General features: G+C 33.7%; 2 protein-coding genes across 3 annotated transcripts in view; both read right to left on the bottom strand.

Annotated features, from left to right (window-relative positions):
- Window positions 1-17,792, bottom strand: part of LOC113398343 (tachykinin-like peptides receptor 99D) — a 111,032-nt gene that overhangs the window by 40,422 nt on the left and 52,818 nt on the right. The gene's annotated exons all lie outside the window — the stretch shown is intronic.
- On the bottom strand, window positions 2,642-3,928 carry LOC113398304 (lipase 1-like). The gene has a single exon (XM_026636963.2). It carries the CDS (start codon window positions 3,926-3,928, stop codon window positions 2,675-2,677), a length of 1,254 nt encoding a protein of 417 aa, XP_026492748.2. The 3' UTR covers window positions 2,642-2,674.

Below are 17,792 nucleotides of genomic sequence, written 5' to 3'. Positions count from 1 at the left end.
CCCCTCAGAGGTAGAATATCAAGAAACGCTTAAATACCTATCTACTCATTTTTAATCAGTAGCCCATAAAAAAGGTTTCGTACTTCTAACTCCAAAAATGACGGACTTCCAGACTAAGCTATATAAAAAATGTCAACCCCTATTAAACCCCTTGGAGGAAGAATATCTAGAAAGACTTAAATAGGTATTTAATCATTTTAATCAGTATCTTAAAAACAAAGTCCCATATTTTTAACTTAAAAAAAAATTACCGACTTCATAATCATTTTTAATCAGTATCCCAAAAATAAAGTTTCATGTTTCTATTATAAATAATGACTGACTTCTATACAAATTTTTACCCTTATCTCATCCCCGTAGGGGTAGAAAATGCAGACACACTTAAATAAGTATCTACTCCCTTTTAATCAGTATCCCAAAAATAAAGTTTAATGTTTCTAACTTAAAAAATTACGGACTTCCATACAAACGTTCAACCCTTATTTCACCCCTTTATAGCCTATGTCCTTTCTGAGGCTCTAGACTATTTGTGTGCCAAATTTCATTTAAATCGGTCCACTAGTTTTGACGTGAAAGCGAGACAGACAGAGTTACTTTCGCATTTATAATATTAGTATGGATTGATTTTGTTATAAAATAATATTTTAAACTATAAAGTATCTAAATTCTTGTCACCTGCACTTTACTCTCCTAACTTCCTTATTATCTAAGTAAACACTGTTATAAATATGTCGCTAGACTTAGATAAGCTTACGAACTGAGCATAACTTTGTTAAACTATATTAATTAACTATTTACTTCAGCGACGCGACATTCCCTCGTAAATAACTTGAAAATTAATCATAAATGTAAAACCCAAACCACATTTACTGAGCTTCATGTTTATTAAACCATGCGATTTCATTTTCGTCGGACATAGACGTTTAATAGCTAAGATGGTCCAATAACAAGCACCACTCTGTAGTCATGTGGTCAATTAGTATTTATCATTCTTCTCGTGCTTTGTGGAATTCTTGACTTGAATAACCCGTGTCAGCCTACTGCGTTCAATATGACTCTCTGCCAAAACTACCTATGATAAACTAAATATATCCACATAAATATTAAAAAACAAATTCGCTTCTTGATTGTTTTTATACCTACGTTTTTTTTTTTTGTACTAAACGAATTTTGATGCATTTTGATACTTTGATTTTTATGCTAACTAATAGTAAGTGGTCATTATCGCACATAAAAAATTGGGAGCTAAGTTTTATTGGGAACACACACACCCTTCAAACCCGAAAACAAAACTACTAAGTATTTCTGTTTGGCAGTAGAATATCTGATGGTAGATGTATCTACCCAGACGGGCTTGCACAAAACGCCTTCAACCAAGCATGTAAAATTATAAATATTTTATAAAAAAATGTTGAACTATGTTATAACTACGACGTTTTATCCAAAAAAAACTATATTCTCTGGCTATATCAAAACAACATACAAAAAAATTTTAGGTCTTAAAGAGGCCTACAGAAAATTCTTGGATATCAAGTGTCTATCTCTGTTCTATCAGGTTAGTAAAAACTGTACATTATTTGCGAAGCCATTTTGTCCAAGTCATTATTAATCCACATTCAAATAAATGTGTACTTTATAATATTTATAGAGATTAATATTGTCTTTAGAAGATATCACCGGAATTACGCGCAACAAAAAAAATCGTTCGCTGCGAATTGAGCGGTACCAAAAAAAATTTGACCTTGCCAATTTAAATTACTCAAATTTGAATCTATGTTTGACATTGAAATTCTTAATTTGTTTTTATTATAAATGTAGTTCTCATTTATGAGTGGTACAAACATTTTTTTCAAAACTATTAGCACCTTAAATCAAAACAGATTTAATTATTTTATTAGATGATTGTATCTGTTCAATATTATTATATAATAGGTATTCAAATAAGAACATTTTTTTTTGAATACAAATATAACAAAAAATATTATATACAACAGTAGGTACGTTACAAAAGTATAAACAGGAAATGGAAAGGCTATTAATAATATTATCATCATCCAAACTATTATATTTACATTCGTTTTATTTACTACACAACAATCAATACTAATACTATAAACTATAAACGGAAAAGTAACTTTGTCTGTCAGTCTGATACTCTTTCACAGCGAAACCGAATTAGATGAAATACTTTTTTTATCGAACACTGACTAACCAACCCCTAAAGGAGCAAAGCTTTGGGCGACCAGATATACATATATATTTACAATAATTTTATCCTTTTTTAAAAGCAATAGCGACAATCGTTGTATAGAGACGAGGAGAAAAGGTAAACTTATAACACTAAGATCCACACTTCCAGCCAGTCCAGCCTAATCTGACCTCTTGGAAAGGCCATGGTCTATAATTTTTCGGGACATTCCAACAGTGGAATATTCACGAGCTATTACTTATCCTTTGATTGTATTTAATTATCTTCGAAATGCATACTTCCACGGTATGCTCTTCCGAATCTTCCGTTCGATATGTTCTTCATACTCTAAAATTTAGCTACAAGCTCTTTTGATAACAAACGCAATGATTGCTCATTGTTGTTTCGAATTCTTATTTAAAAATATTTCTGAGCTGGCGCTGGAGCTGGCAGAGAGATATTAAGAAGAAATAATTAAACTTTATTTCATTTCCGACTGTATTTTAGTAAATATTTATTTATTGTTGGAAAGATCAAATCTTTTGTAAACTGACTGTATGCACTATCAAAGTGATTCCACAACGGATCTGAAACTCTTTTGATTTCCAACATATTCGGTAACCGCTTAATCAACCACAAAATATCTTTTGTATCAACTAAATTATCATTGTTACCGTACAAAACCACCGAGGGTACCGTCACAGCACTTAGATTGTAATGAGGTGGTTGTTTTGTCCCATAAATATTAAAATTTTGCGCACTACCGTAATCGAACTTTTGAAAATGGGAAGACCTAATACTTTGACCGTATCTTGCGATGTTATGCACAGAAGTACCAGCAGGAAAGTGATCAAACAATACCCTCAGAGTTTCGTTAGTTATAGATCCTTGATGGAAAGAGTCAACTAGAGACACACCGGTTCCACAAAGAAGTTCAGATGTTGCACTAAATTTACATAACAAGGATAGGAATTCTTGACTTAAAGAGCCCTTTGCAAAAAGTTCATATATACCTATGGTAGCAAGATCCTCTTCTAGATGTCCCAGTCCCTCTATTAATATTTTAAATGGCACGGATTTTGTATTAGTCAGCCTGGTTGCTGGCGCTAAGCCAATAAAAACGTTCGCTTTAGCACAGTAACCCGGTCTCTCTGAACACATGACAAAGAACGTACCAGCGCCTTGTGAATATCCAATGTAATTCAATTTGTCTTCTTTCGTATATTTCAAAATATATTCCAGTGTAGCCGGTATATCATAAAAACCAATTTCATCCACAGAGAATTTCCAAAATTTAGGGTCTTTGTCAGGGTCCAAGCGATTATGTCGTCTGGAATAGTAATTGCCACGGTCGTTTCCAACCCATAAGTCGAAACACGCGTCGGATATCAAATACGCCAATCCAGCTTTAGGTCCAGCGTCCAGCCATGTATCTGAGCTCTGAAGAAAACCATGCATTAGTAAAACTGGAGTTCTTTTCAATTTGTGAGCGCAGTTCCTTCCATTGATTCTGAATATTGTTAGAATATACCCATCCTCGGTAAGCACATTGTGTTCTTCCGAAGAGTATCCATACAGTTCCCTCGACTCCGTAAAATTTAGCAAAGAGTCTCTTTGATATCGAAGCGATCTCGTTATTTCATTATTGATTGGTCTAAATCGTAATTTCAAAACATTTCCAAGAACAATAGTCACAAACACCAGGAGGACATTGAACACGACATTAGCTTTAGACGTCATGTTTCCGATTGGAAACAACTTGTTATAAGGTGCTAATATTGATATTTTTTAGAGAGATATCATTCGTGTGTTTCTTAATAATTAATTTTGATTTAAAGTTGGCTCGAATATGTTGTTGGCGCGAACGGACTGTTTCGAGGTTAACGCGTTATTGGTAAAAAAATTAACGATGTTACTTCCTGGCGACTTACCTCTATCTATATTAAATTTATTTTAAATAAATAAATATTTGTTCAGATGTTTTTGCTATGAAATGTTAATGAAGTTCACTTGTATATATTTGTTTATTTAAATATATATTTACATAAATAAATACATGGTCGAAGTTATTATCGCTTATTACGACAAAAAAAGAAAAACTTTGTTATCATTTATTTATAAGGAATTCGGTATTTAAATGAAACATTTCTGCGTAATCCTTTACAACAAACTAAAATAACTGACTTTAAGCGAAGTGATTTAAAGTGACCTAAAAATTTGCCGGAAGCAAATTTCTAGGTCACTTTAAATCACTTCATGGTCACGTACAATGTATCATTACACATGAAACGAAAAATAATAATGTATAAAGGTCATACGAAAATGTCTAGTAAAAATAAATATATAAGAAATATTACATTAAAATATATTTTTTACAAAATAAACTAATAATATTGCATCAAACGAATGTCATCAGAACTTCGGAATATATATCGCATAAAAAATTGTAATTATATTGATTTTTAATTCCATTTTCAGACATTTTCTATGCGTTAGGCGCTCAAATTAGGAATTTTAGTTCTTATATTTTTGTAAATCGGTTTCATCGAATCGGTGGTGAAATAGTTTAGAACACCAAAAATTAAATTGTTGTTAATATTCATTTTATAAATATGTATTATACAATAGCTTGTTTTATAATGGCAGGCCAAAATAATTATTTCCGCTTTTTTATTTAAAGAGCCACTTTAAGATAATGAATTTGATGAATATTGTTATAATTTACAATTATTAGTAATTAGCCATAGGTTTAATAACCATGAGGACCATGTTGTGAGAAAGGTTTTGAGAATGGATGTGGATGGATATTGAGGTAGGGGACGACCAAAGAAACGTTGGATGGATTGTTTGAAAGACGATACGGTTAGAAAGAATGTTACTTGTGAGATGACGTCCGATAGAGAAGTATGGAGAAGAAGACATGCTGCGCCGACCCCAAGTAAAATTGGGATAAGGGATCCTCCTGAGGATGATGATGATGATAGCAATAGGTTATAAACACTCCGTAAAATAAAAAAAATAGGCGTAATCTATTGTAACTGAATCCGAAATCTTATATATATATTTTTTTATATTAGTAGACGGACAAGTAAATGGGCCACCTGGTCTCCACCACACATAAACAATGGCGCTGTAAGAAATATTATCTATTCCTTACATCGTAAATGCGCCACCAACCTCGGGAACTAAGATGTTATGTCCCTGTTGTTACACTGATTCACTAACCCTTCAAACTGGAACATGACAATACTGAGGACTGCCGTTTAAAATATATAAATAGAGACGAAAAAAAAACTTTATGACACAAAATTATTGTAGACTTTTACTTTGATGCTCACTCGAGAATTTGAGTAGTTAACGAGGCACTCATTTGAAAAGACAAAGACTTTAATTGGACGAAGTTATTGCTCAGACAAAGATCACTTGATACGAATGAACTAAAATGTTAATTTATTTATGATACATATTAATTTAATTTATTAAATTATTATTTAACATAAAGTAAAGATATCTTTAATGTCAGACTGACAGGCCGTTATCTATACGAAGGGATTTTTTTTTTTTGTATAAAAGAGCGAACACAACAAAAATTATCTCGGTGATTGTCTTTAATCACGGACGTTGGATGAGAGTAACCGAGTTTAGCCCAAATTTGCTTACTCCAGTTTATAAATGAAGAGATTATTGATGATCTCAAAAGTCTCTCTGGATTTGCAGTATTTTTCACTTCCTTAAATAAGGCTTTAATATGAAGAATACCTATATCTGTAACGCGAAAAGTATCACACATACACACTAGGCCATCTGTATAGCGTGGATATACGTTTAGTGGACTTCAGTACGGGACGAAACGTTGTACTGAACACACCTGCGACACTTTTCTCCGCAAACACTTGAGATCTGCGCGGAGCATAAATATCGATAACTTGAGCAACGACTTATATCCACCCTTTAATAAAAAGGCGTGGAGTTTAGAGTGTAGTCATTTCTCCCCACATTTCTTGTATATATAAATATATTTTATAGCTTAGGTAGGTGGACGGATAAATAAGTGTAATAAATTGTAAGTGGTCATCACTGTCCGTAGACATTGGAACTGTGACAAATTTTAACCCTTCCTGTATTCCCCAATGCGCCACAAACCTTGGGAACTAAAATATCAAGTTCCTTGCTCGGAAGTTGCTTGCCTTGTTCCTTGCTTGGCTCACTCACCCTTCAAACCAGAACACAAACACACTAAGTATTGTTGTTTGGCTGTAGAATAAATAATGACTCAGTGGTACCTACCCAGACGGGCTTGCTCAAAGCACCATTAAGTAAAGTATAATTAACTAACTAAGTACTAATAAAATATTATAGTAATTAATTCAAAACGATAACTTTGTAATTTAGATTAAAATGAGACAAGATTATTTATTTAGAATCAACATCAAACTGATTCTTCGCGCTGTCTAATCTGGTCCTTAAAAATATCATTCATCGAGATCATACAAAATATACAAATACGACCTTCGATGTTGAATCGAATAACAAATTTTTAAACACATGCTTTGTTTAAGTAAAACATATAACACAAATATTTATGAAGATTCAATCTTTTAAAATCTACAACCAAAAAATTTGAAAGATATTTTTGATGTGTTTAACTCCCCACTTAGATGTTGTGGTTAGTCTAAGTTTTGATAAATATTTACGTTTGCAGTTATTTAGAGTTCGGTGATTTTTAGAAATATCTGTGTGTATTTGTATTTCTATATGTTTGTAAATATTTCTTTCATCTCACGTGTCTTGAGCCGAAGTAATGTTATCGACGTAAAACAATTTCATCTGACGTCTAATAGCATACTAAATGTCTGATAATACTTTCAATACATTCGATAAAGCTATTTTGTTTTAAAATAAAATTTCGTATAAAGAACAGTTTTTCTCTTATTTTGTCAAAATACTTCTTAAAATCAACTGACAAATGTGTCGAGTTTATTATTTACACAACTTTATAAGAAGTTCATTATCTATATCGCCTTTTTGTTGTCAGTATGGAATTATTTTTCATTAATATTAATCTGGTAAAACCTTCAATTTGAAATTTCAATTGGACTTCAATTGGAAAGAGCTTACGTAATTTCGATACTATGTAACGAAAAATTCGCTAAATGTATTTGCTGATAATTATGTATACCAAGGAAGAAATTATTTCCGCTTTTCTTTAAAAAAAAATTCAGTCAGCTCGGAGTTAGAATATTTTCTCGTGCCTTGAATAGCACGTAAAGCCGCTTGTCCTCACTAAGATCGTGTTAAATTTCCAAACCGTGATGTGAGTCAGATAATAGAGGATGCACCTGTATCTCATTTACTTGAATACAGATACTTATATATTTTCCTCCGTTGTCGAAATAATTATATAATACAATATTTACACTTAATACATATCCTTTTTGTTAATGTCAGTATTATTACGTCTATTGTTTTATGTCATTTAAAATAAGTTGTAAAGATAAGACCCTAAGAGATATAGACTCAGCAAGTCTTACCTCAACTGAGTCACCTATTTGTAATCCTTACATTTATATTATTTAAGATACATATGTGTTACCTTCACAGAGTTCCAAAAGGAAAACCGGCTCGCTTTGCGTATAATAACATCTTGCCAATCACGTATCAATTGAAAGATTTCACACAAACGATCAGACGAACATACAAACGTTAAGTGCCAATTGGAAGACAGCCAAGTAAAATATAGTTACGACTTCGATATATTTTGTTTCATAATAATTTTTTTATCATTCCTCATAGTCATAAATAATATTGCCGTTAAACGAATGACTGACGTAAAATAAAACTTGAATGATTTTCATTCAAGTTTTATATTCAATTAAATTCATTACATACATATTGTACTCCTATTTCTTTTATTTTGTTTCGGGTTAATATATGTTGGTTTAAAATTCGATAGTTAAACATTTGTGAGGAATACAATACTACGCATTACTTACAGGAAAGTATGCCGACTAGCTATGTTTATGAACCGCTATACTTAAAGAAAATGATCTTATAAGAATGTCTGTGCATTTCGAAGGTATTTAGATCAGCATTTGTAAATTATTTATTAGAATTTGCCATTTAAAAAAAATGCCATTCGAATATCCGTTCCTAAGGACCCAGATACTTTAAACGGCGACGACTTTAATATTTCATCTACCAGAAATAACTTTAAACTTTTATCAAATATTTTGAACGTTTAAAAATCAATAATCAGGAACTGAAACTGGTAGAGAAAAACTTCAAAATGTTTTATTAATAATTTTACAAGCACTTACTTATCACAATTACATATTATTTTAACAAATATAAAGTATTAAAATAAAAAGTGTATACGCATAACCTTTACAACAAACAACAACATTAACAAAATGGTGGTAGCTTTACTTTAAATAGTTTGTTAAATGACGTTTCAAAAGTCCTTGTAAAAGCTTACTTGAATAAAGTATTGATTTGATTTGAACACCCTGTAAATTTTCCACTGCTGGGCTAAGGCCTCCTCTCCTTTTGAGGAGAAGGTTTGAAGCATATACTACGCTGCTCCAATGCGGGTTAGTGGGTACATATATGGCAGAATTTCGTTGAAATTAGACACATGCAGGTTTCCTCACGATGTTTTCCTTCACCGCCGAGCACGAGATGAATTATAAACACAAACTAAGCACATGAAAATTCAGTGGTGCTTGCATGAGGTTGAACCCGCAATCATCGGTTAAGTTGCACGCGTTCTAATCACTGGGCCATCTCGGTTCTATAACCTTTACGCAGAATAATAATATCTTACTCTAAAGCTTTAAATATTTACAAATCACAATAAAAAATACTTAAATTGTATTCGGTTATAATTTTAACCATAATACATTTATTATTGCTCGTTAAAACATTCAGTATTGTACATATTTATTATGTACCTGTAAATGATCTGTAAACATTGAACAAAATGTTACGCATGTATTTAAATTTTTATGAAAATGTAGTCGAATTGTTGTCGGTGTGCGTTAGAAAATAAAAAAAATACTGCTAAATGATTTTTTTATGTAATAGGTGGCAAACGAGCAGGAGGCTCACCTGATGGAAAGTGACTACCACCGCCCATGGACATCTGCAACACCAGGGGGCTTGCAGGTGCGTTGCCGGCCTTTAAGGAAGTGGTTCCCAAGTCGTATCGGTTCGGAAAACCGCATTATTAAATGGCACAAATTAAATGGCAATCACGTCTTTATTTACGTACGTACATAATAATTATAACACATATGTCAATAAGACTTACGTTTGTAGTTGTGACAGCGACCCTTCGACTTAAATCGATCGATCTCTCGATTTCAGCATAAGTCAAAGTCAATATTTAACATTAAATGAAATCGAAGTTGACATTGACGGCAAAGTTCTTTAATCGCGAATAATTAACAATCTTATAAATATTTAATTTCGATTTTCAAATATTAATGAAAATAAGGCGACAATATTTTAATAAAATGTATTTAAATAAGATTTAAGTTTTATAAACAGCATAGCCGAAAGTAAGCAATTAGTAATTTTTTCTTGAAAAAAAATATGTAATTTTCAATTGCAAACAGTCATTAGCCTAAAGTAGATACATTAAATGAAGGTAAACTTTTTAAAAGCATTGTATCAAATGAGCCAGCATCATTTAAAGAATATCCGAATCCCCTTCTATTCCACTTATCGTATCCGTAGGGGTCAATATTTTATACATCCCTTGAGAATCGGTAGAAATTTGCCGGAAAATAACCCAAAATAATTATTAAGCATGTTATATATGTAAATTATAAATACATACAATTATTTTCAAATTTCCCCTGGCGGCAATGTTATGTTATAATTATATATCGAAAGGAGGTTAAACCCCACCCATTGTGACATAGTCATTTATATTCTATGATCATATATTAAAGTGATGAATTGTCCCCGGCGCACCTATCATTTGTTACGGGAACTTAAATTATCACAAAATTTAACATTGATAAGATTTGATCACAAACCATTTGATAAGATTACATAACAGATCGGATCTACAAGATCCGACGACGGAAACAAAGTACTTATACTGACTTCATTATATTTCGATATTATCTGTGTAAATTACACAATTGTATAGAACTTGCTTAATGGTGACGTTGTATTGACCGATTTTCGTCACGGCGACTAATCGCAAGAGAGACCACAAAACTCTGCAGGACATGTTATAGTGCACGCGCAAAAACAGGTGCACCTTACTCTCATAATTCGATAGAACGGTAAATCTGTCATGACTGAAAAGGGATCAAGCGCAGATCCAACGATTTAACGTACTTTCAGACTCCAAAACTCAATAACTCTATCGGCCCAACCTGTGATTTGAACCCTGGACGGAAAGAAGAATAACAGGTATCCGAAGTGGAAAGTGCGTTTGAATAAGCTCTAAGCCTCTGTGCAACCTCGTCTATAGAATACACAATAGAGGTTGCACAGCCTTGTGACATTTATTTACAGAAGAACTTGTAGAACAAAAAGCCTAGCCTATGTTATGTTAGATAGATGATGATATGTTATGTTAGGAGAAGGTCAATTACGACGGCTCTGAAAATAAAATTTCAATGTGATCAATGTGCTATTTCAATAAAATATCAAATTTGTACACTAAATCAGATTTTACTAATACAACAACAACGACAACTACAACATATTTTTCTTCGAAATTAAAAAAATATATATTCCACACGTTTTTTTTTTAATTATGTTATGTAATTCTCTCAAAAATTATTCGTAGTCTATCTCTTCCTAACCATATTACAGTCTTGTCCGTATCAGTTAAAATATGAACGGAAAGCATTTTGCCGCTGTTGACGGTAACCTTATTATCGATATTTGGACTGACGTGCAGTGAAACTGAATTATACTGTCATTTTTTAAGTAGATTGTATAAGTGAGTAATATTTCAAGGTAGAATTTTAGAGAAACCTTCTGACACAAAAGGAATTACACTTCTATCATACCGAGGTTTCACTCCTGCCACCGTTACCGAGGTTTCACTCCTGCCACCGTTACCGAGGTTTCACTCCTGCCACCGTTACCGAGGTTTCCCTCCTGTCACCGTTACCGAGGTTTCCCTCCTGCCACCGATACCGAGGTTTCACTCCTGCCATCGTTACCGAGGCTTCACTCCTGCCACTGTTACCGAGGTTTCACTCCTGCCACCGTTACCGAGGTTTCACTCCTGCCACCGTTACCGAGGTTTCACTCCTGCCACCGTTACCGAGGTTTCACTCCTGCCACCGTTACCGAGGTTTCACTCCTGCCACCGTTACCGAGGTTTCACTCCTGCCACCGTTACCGAGGTTTCCCTCCTGTCACCGTTACCGAGGTTTCCCTCCTGCCACCGATACCGAGGTTTCACTCCTGCCATCGTTACCGAGGCTTCACTCCTGCCACTGTTACCGAGGTTTCACTCCTGCCACCGTTACCGAGGTTTCCCTCCTGTCACCGTTACCGAGGTTTCCCTCCTGCCACCGATACCGAGGTTTCACTCCTGCCATCGTTACCGAGGCTTCACTCCTGCCACTGTTACCGAGGTTTCACTCCTGCCACCGATACCGAGGTTTCACTCCTGCCATCGTTACCGAGGCTTCACTCCTGCCACTGTTACCGAGGTTTCACTCCTGCCACCGATACCGAGGTTTCACTCCTGCCATCGTTACCGAGGCTTCACTCCTGCCACTGTTACCGAGGTTTCACTCCTGCCACCGTTACCGAGGTTTCCCTCCTGTCACCGTTACCGAGGTTTCCCTCCTGCCACCGATACCGAGGTTTCACTCCTGCCATCGTTACCGAGGCTTCACTCCTGCCACTGTTACCGAGGTTTCCCTCCTGCCACCGTTACCCGCTTCCCGCACATTTTATTAGTGAAACTTCTTTTTCCACCTAATTTTAAATTAATGTCCTTTTGAATTTTGAGTTTTATATATATAGTCATTGTAGCTTATTTGATATATATTTTTGTATGATTGCATGGTTGCAATACTATGATTAAATGGTGTTGGTGTTTTTGTTATGCAGATATATATTAAACGTATCAATTTGTAACTAACGTTTCAAAATTAAACAATATAAGTGCAAAAAGTTGCTTTACTTTTTACATATACGTAATCGCAGGACGATTTCGTTTATTCAAAGAGTTTATCTCATAGACAACTTTTAATTAGATTGAAACTTCATCATTTAAAAAAAAAAACAATTGTTCCAAACAAGTAAAAGTAAATTATTTATTCTATTGCGATCCGGGACCTAATCTAAAATACTCATAAGAACGACGGCTCACTTGGGAAAAATTCATTTTAAGCCCAATTCAGAAATTCTTTACTTGATCCGACCTCGGAATTTCGGAAAGGTCAAACAATCGGTTAAAGATCTTAAGCAGCATTCACGCCTCGTGAGGTATGAGCTTGTATCAGATCCTATAAGATAAACTTCTGAGCCCCAACGGGTTACGGAGGTCTAACGGAGCTTTACCTAATGGGCATTTAAAAGCAATTTGGAAATGTATTCAGAATCGTATCCTATAGATAAATTTTATTTATATTTAAATACAATTATCCAATGGCTGGCAGTGGCAAAAATATTAACCATCCGTTATCTTGCCAATACATTGCCAACCTAGGGAAACTAAGATATACCTGTAGTTGTACTACCTAGAAGTAGTTTAAAGTAACCGAAATCCCAATTAATATATAGAATTGCATGCATTTGTATAATCCAATTAGTCATGTCATCCAGTACTTAAAACTAACGATGAAAAATGTAGTCTGTTCTCATTTACAGCTTATATACGTTAATTGAAAAAAAAAACATACATAATATTGTATGACAATTCCAGCGTTCTTTTGTACAGACGTACATACGTTATAAAAACTATGATTAATGCTACTTTAAAGTAAGACATTTCCGAGTCATGCTCGTATAATCAATATGACTTATAAATAGCAATCGACCCGCCTTCGCACGCACGTTATAAATATTTTTCGTTAAAATAATTTCATGAAACCGCAGTATGTTTTTGCCTAACCAAAAATATTATAATCAATCACAGTGATCCAATATAAGCGATCTCTCCACCCGTACCACGCAGTTATCTATCAAGCCACGCCATTTTTAAGCGTTTCTACAGTCATCCTAAATACTTCTAATATTAATAACTAAGAATTAAATAATATATCTTAGTTAATTGTTTATATTCACAGTATATAATATATATAATATAATTATTAGAACTTTGTTTATGTATATCAGTATCTAATCGGCAGCTTATAGAATAAAACGTCTAGCAAGAAAACTAGTGGTCATTCAACGGTTCCGCAATAGCCGCCGCAACTTGGCAATCTAGCAAATTCTACTGGGAATTCCTTAAAAGCAAAACAATAAAATTTGGCCCGTTAGATCAACGAGTCGAGACGGCCCAGTGGTTAGAACGCGTGCATCTTAACCAATGTTTACGGGTCTAAACTCAGGCAAGCACTACTGAATTTTCATCTGCTTAATTTATGTTTATAATTCATCTCGTGCTCGGCGGTGAAGGAATACATCGTGAAACCTGCATGTGCCTAATTTCAACGAAATTCTGCCACATGTATATCCACCAACTCGCATTGGAGCAGCGTGGTAGAATATGCTCCGAACCTTCTCGTCAAAGGGAGTGGAGGCCTTAGCCCAGCAGTGGGAAATGTACAGGCTGTTACTGTGTCAGCTACACGACGCATTTAGCGCATATCGTTCTTCACAATGCACAGACGCCACATCACTCGAGCGCTCCTATAACTTCTAACAGAATGGAAATACAAAGATCTACTAATAGTTGTTGTCTACTCTTGCCGTTGCGTATCCTACGCAATCGTGCGATGTCTCTCAACTAGACCGATGACTTTCCGTTGCGATTTTCGGTTATTATCTTTATTCTTTTATATATTATATCTTAGTTCTGAGGCAACGGACGCCCGACAGTAAGTGTGATCAAACAGGTGCCCCGTTGACAGCCATCGATCACACGATACCTGCATAGAAACGGTGAACTTCCTCTCTTAGACCCACGAGATTACAACTAGATCAACAATCTTGTAGTCATGAATTTAAATTTGTGATATACCAATCTATTTATACCTGGCACACATTATTACCCGTATATACTTACGAGATTTGAATTAGAATAAGAGATTCCATAGAAGGTAGTAAAAATACTTATTATGACCCTTTTTCGGTAATTTATAAGTGAAAAAACTACTGAAACTTATCAGGTTGTTATATAAGTAATTAATTTTATAAATGTATTCTCAGTTTCACTCCCTTTAAATTTGGCAAACGCGACAAAAGTAAATTGTACACGTTCAATGGTAATACTTTATTTATTTCGCAGCATTACATCACAGAGTTTTACAAGGACAGCTCGGGGCTTATCTCGAGAGCATTGACCTTATCGCCGGCATTAGTACTACCATTAGTAAATTCTCTTTTTCATCTCGGCAATTCCGTGCAACAAAAGCATCTTCCTTCTGCTTCGCATCTCCATCTGGTTGTATTGCTTCGATAGGAGTTCAACTTGAATCTGAAGGCAAACGCAGATAAAAAAGTCTCTGAAGGTGTTAAATTGAGCCGCAATTTTGGAGTTTAAGCTTGTAGCTGAGAATTTAACCTGAGAAGATTTTTGAAATTCAGCCATCCATCCTTGTAAAGTCAGGTCCTGAATTGAGTGTTTAATGGACTCCATAGTACAGATGTTAATATTATCAATATTTCTTCAATGGTTCTGTTTTTGATTGATTATATCATGCTATGAAGATTAGATGGCAGGTAGGGAACACAATTAGCACATTTTTATTTGTTTATTTATTATTCTTGCAATTTATTTCTTTAAAATTAACAGGAGCTCATATAAAAGCGGGTTGTCTTTTTTCGTGACCTACCCCATAAGACATTATATTTATAACTAGATACTTGTTCCATACGTGTATTAATCAAACAAATAAGATTATCAACACAGACATATTTTAGATAGAAGTTTAAATTTATAATTAATTAAAACCCCTAAACAACGATAGAACATTTTATTTAATAGCTAGTATCTGGTGAACTCTCAACTAGTGTTTTACTGAAATATTGTCATGAATCACGACGTGGGTTGCAAGTGTTAGCGATAAAAACTGCCTATATGCTATTCCAGACCATAATCTATCTTCTCTTAGATCCGTTCAGCCGTTCTGGCGTGATTGAACAAACATCTACCCAACCAAACTTTCTCGTTTATAATATTATAAGATGTAAAGTTTTCGTGTAATTGTTATAGTTTTGACGTAGTATAGCTTTCCCTTGTAAAGCGCGACTGTCAAACTAAAATATATTCTCCTTTGATTTAGTACTAGTAGTAGCACGTTATAATCTATATAATTATATAATAAAATCCTATAACCTTCTTAGGTGTAAGTTTGCTTCGTACCAAATTTTTGAAATTCGGTTGGAAAGCGTTATAGTGCATGCCCTTTCCCAGGAATTAAACTGCCAAAATACCAAATTTCATCTAAGTCGATTCAGCGGTTTATACGTGATTAGCGGATAATATTAGTGGGGATAGGTAGGAGGACAAATAAGCCAACTGAAGGTCACCATAGATATTGGCACTGTATGAGAATTTAAACATTCCTTACATCGCCAATATGCCACCAACCTTGGGAAATAAGAAGTTATGTCCTTTTATATCATCTACTCAAATTGGAACATAGCAATACAGTATGTATGTGTTTGTACAGTATTGTAGACCGCTGTGCGGTCGAATAAGGGATGTGAGTGGTTCTTACCTAACCAGAAACCCAAAGCCTTACCACCCAGTGGATTCCATTAAACTCCTTAAAAAGTTTCGGTTTCCCCATTTCATATAGAATATTCATCGCTTTAAATTCTTTACATTAGTGTGCACTAAAATTATCAGATTTAGCATCTTAACATTAATACGGTAATAGTAGTCACTACAATTATCTTAATGATGTATTTTATGAATATTAATGAACTATATTGTACAAAGTTTCTACTTAACCGTAACGTGTACGTTACTTGGGACCCTTAAAATATGTATTCAACGGAAAACATTTGTTCAATAAAGCATTAACGCACGTACCTCTAGCCAGAGACCATTTATCAATTCCGGATCGACGTTATACTTATGAAAGTAGCGTGAGTAGGGACATGATTCTAAATCACTGGCAAACGCAACGGCTCGCCATTGGTAGTTGAAGTTGTACTCAATCGAGCGGATATTTCAATAAGGGTCCATGTCTTCAGATTCATTGAACGAATAAAATGGAATGTGTTTCCGCTATCGCGTTTATCGTGGCCTTGTTTATTAGTTTTTATACACACAGTTTACTTTTTACTTGGTGGTAGGCCTTTGTGCAAGCCCGTCTGGGTAGGTACCACTCCTCGGATGTTCTACCGCCAAATAACAGTACTCAATATTGTTATGTTCCGGTTTGAAAGGTGAATGAGTCAAAAAATTTAGGCAAACAGGCAAATTTTAAAATATCTGTAGAATCATATTATAGAAAAGAATATCGCGCCCCTGGAAGGATGTTTTGAGTTGCGAAGTCGGAAGCTTAGTGTTATAAGTTTACTTTTTCTCCTCTTCATCTCCTATTATTGTAAATATATATATATATATTACTAGTTTACGCTCGCGTTTTAGGAGTTGGGTTTCCTGTGTTTCCATCAGGTGAGCCTCATACTCGTTTGCCACCTATCACATAAAAAAATAATTATATATAAGTATAGATTTTCACAAATGCGCTCCGTTTTATATATAGTTGTGTAATCATAAGGTTATTATTTTTTATATAATAGTTTGTAGTAAATTTTTTACATCTTTCTTATTCATTTACTGATCATTATTCAATTTATATTTTTATTTAAATTATTTATTTTTTGAAAAAAATAATTCATAACGTAAATATATACGTACATTAAAAAAAAAATTAGCTACTAAAATATAGTAACGATCATAAAATATTTAAAAAAAAAACGATTTATTTTTGTATTTAAACACAACATGTCTCAAATATTACACAATCAAAGTTAAATATTAAAAAATAATTAATATATAAAAAAATATTATAATAATAATTGCATTGTTGTGTCAAAATAATTATGAATTTTTAAAGTATAAATGAATATAATTAACATTATTGTTACAAAATTAGCAAATTCAATGTCTTATATATCAATGGCGTAAGCCGATTTTTGTCCCAGTGATTATGGGACGAAACGTTTAAACGGTAAAACGTAAACATTCTAACTGAACTACTGTAATACTATTTGATATTAAAAATTTCATTTAAAAGAGGTTTCATCATTTTAGCGCCAAAAGTAGTGACTTGCAGTTTAAAATTAAATAAAATCAAAACAAAACCCGTCATAGGTTTTCAAATTCGTAAAAAATATTTTAAATAAATGCGAAGTTTCACAGGTGACTAACTTGTATATATTATTATTATATTGTTATATTTATATATATTTTATTATATAAAGTAATGTT

This window comes from Vanessa tameamea, chromosome 7 (assembly GCF_037043105.1).
Source record: "Vanessa tameamea isolate UH-Manoa-2023 chromosome 7, ilVanTame1 primary haplotype, whole genome shotgun sequence".
NCBI lineage: Eukaryota > Metazoa > Arthropoda > Insecta > Lepidoptera > Nymphalidae > Vanessa > Vanessa tameamea.
Note: the sequence above shows the minus strand (reverse complement) of the source record. Positions and strands in the feature narration are given on the sequence as shown.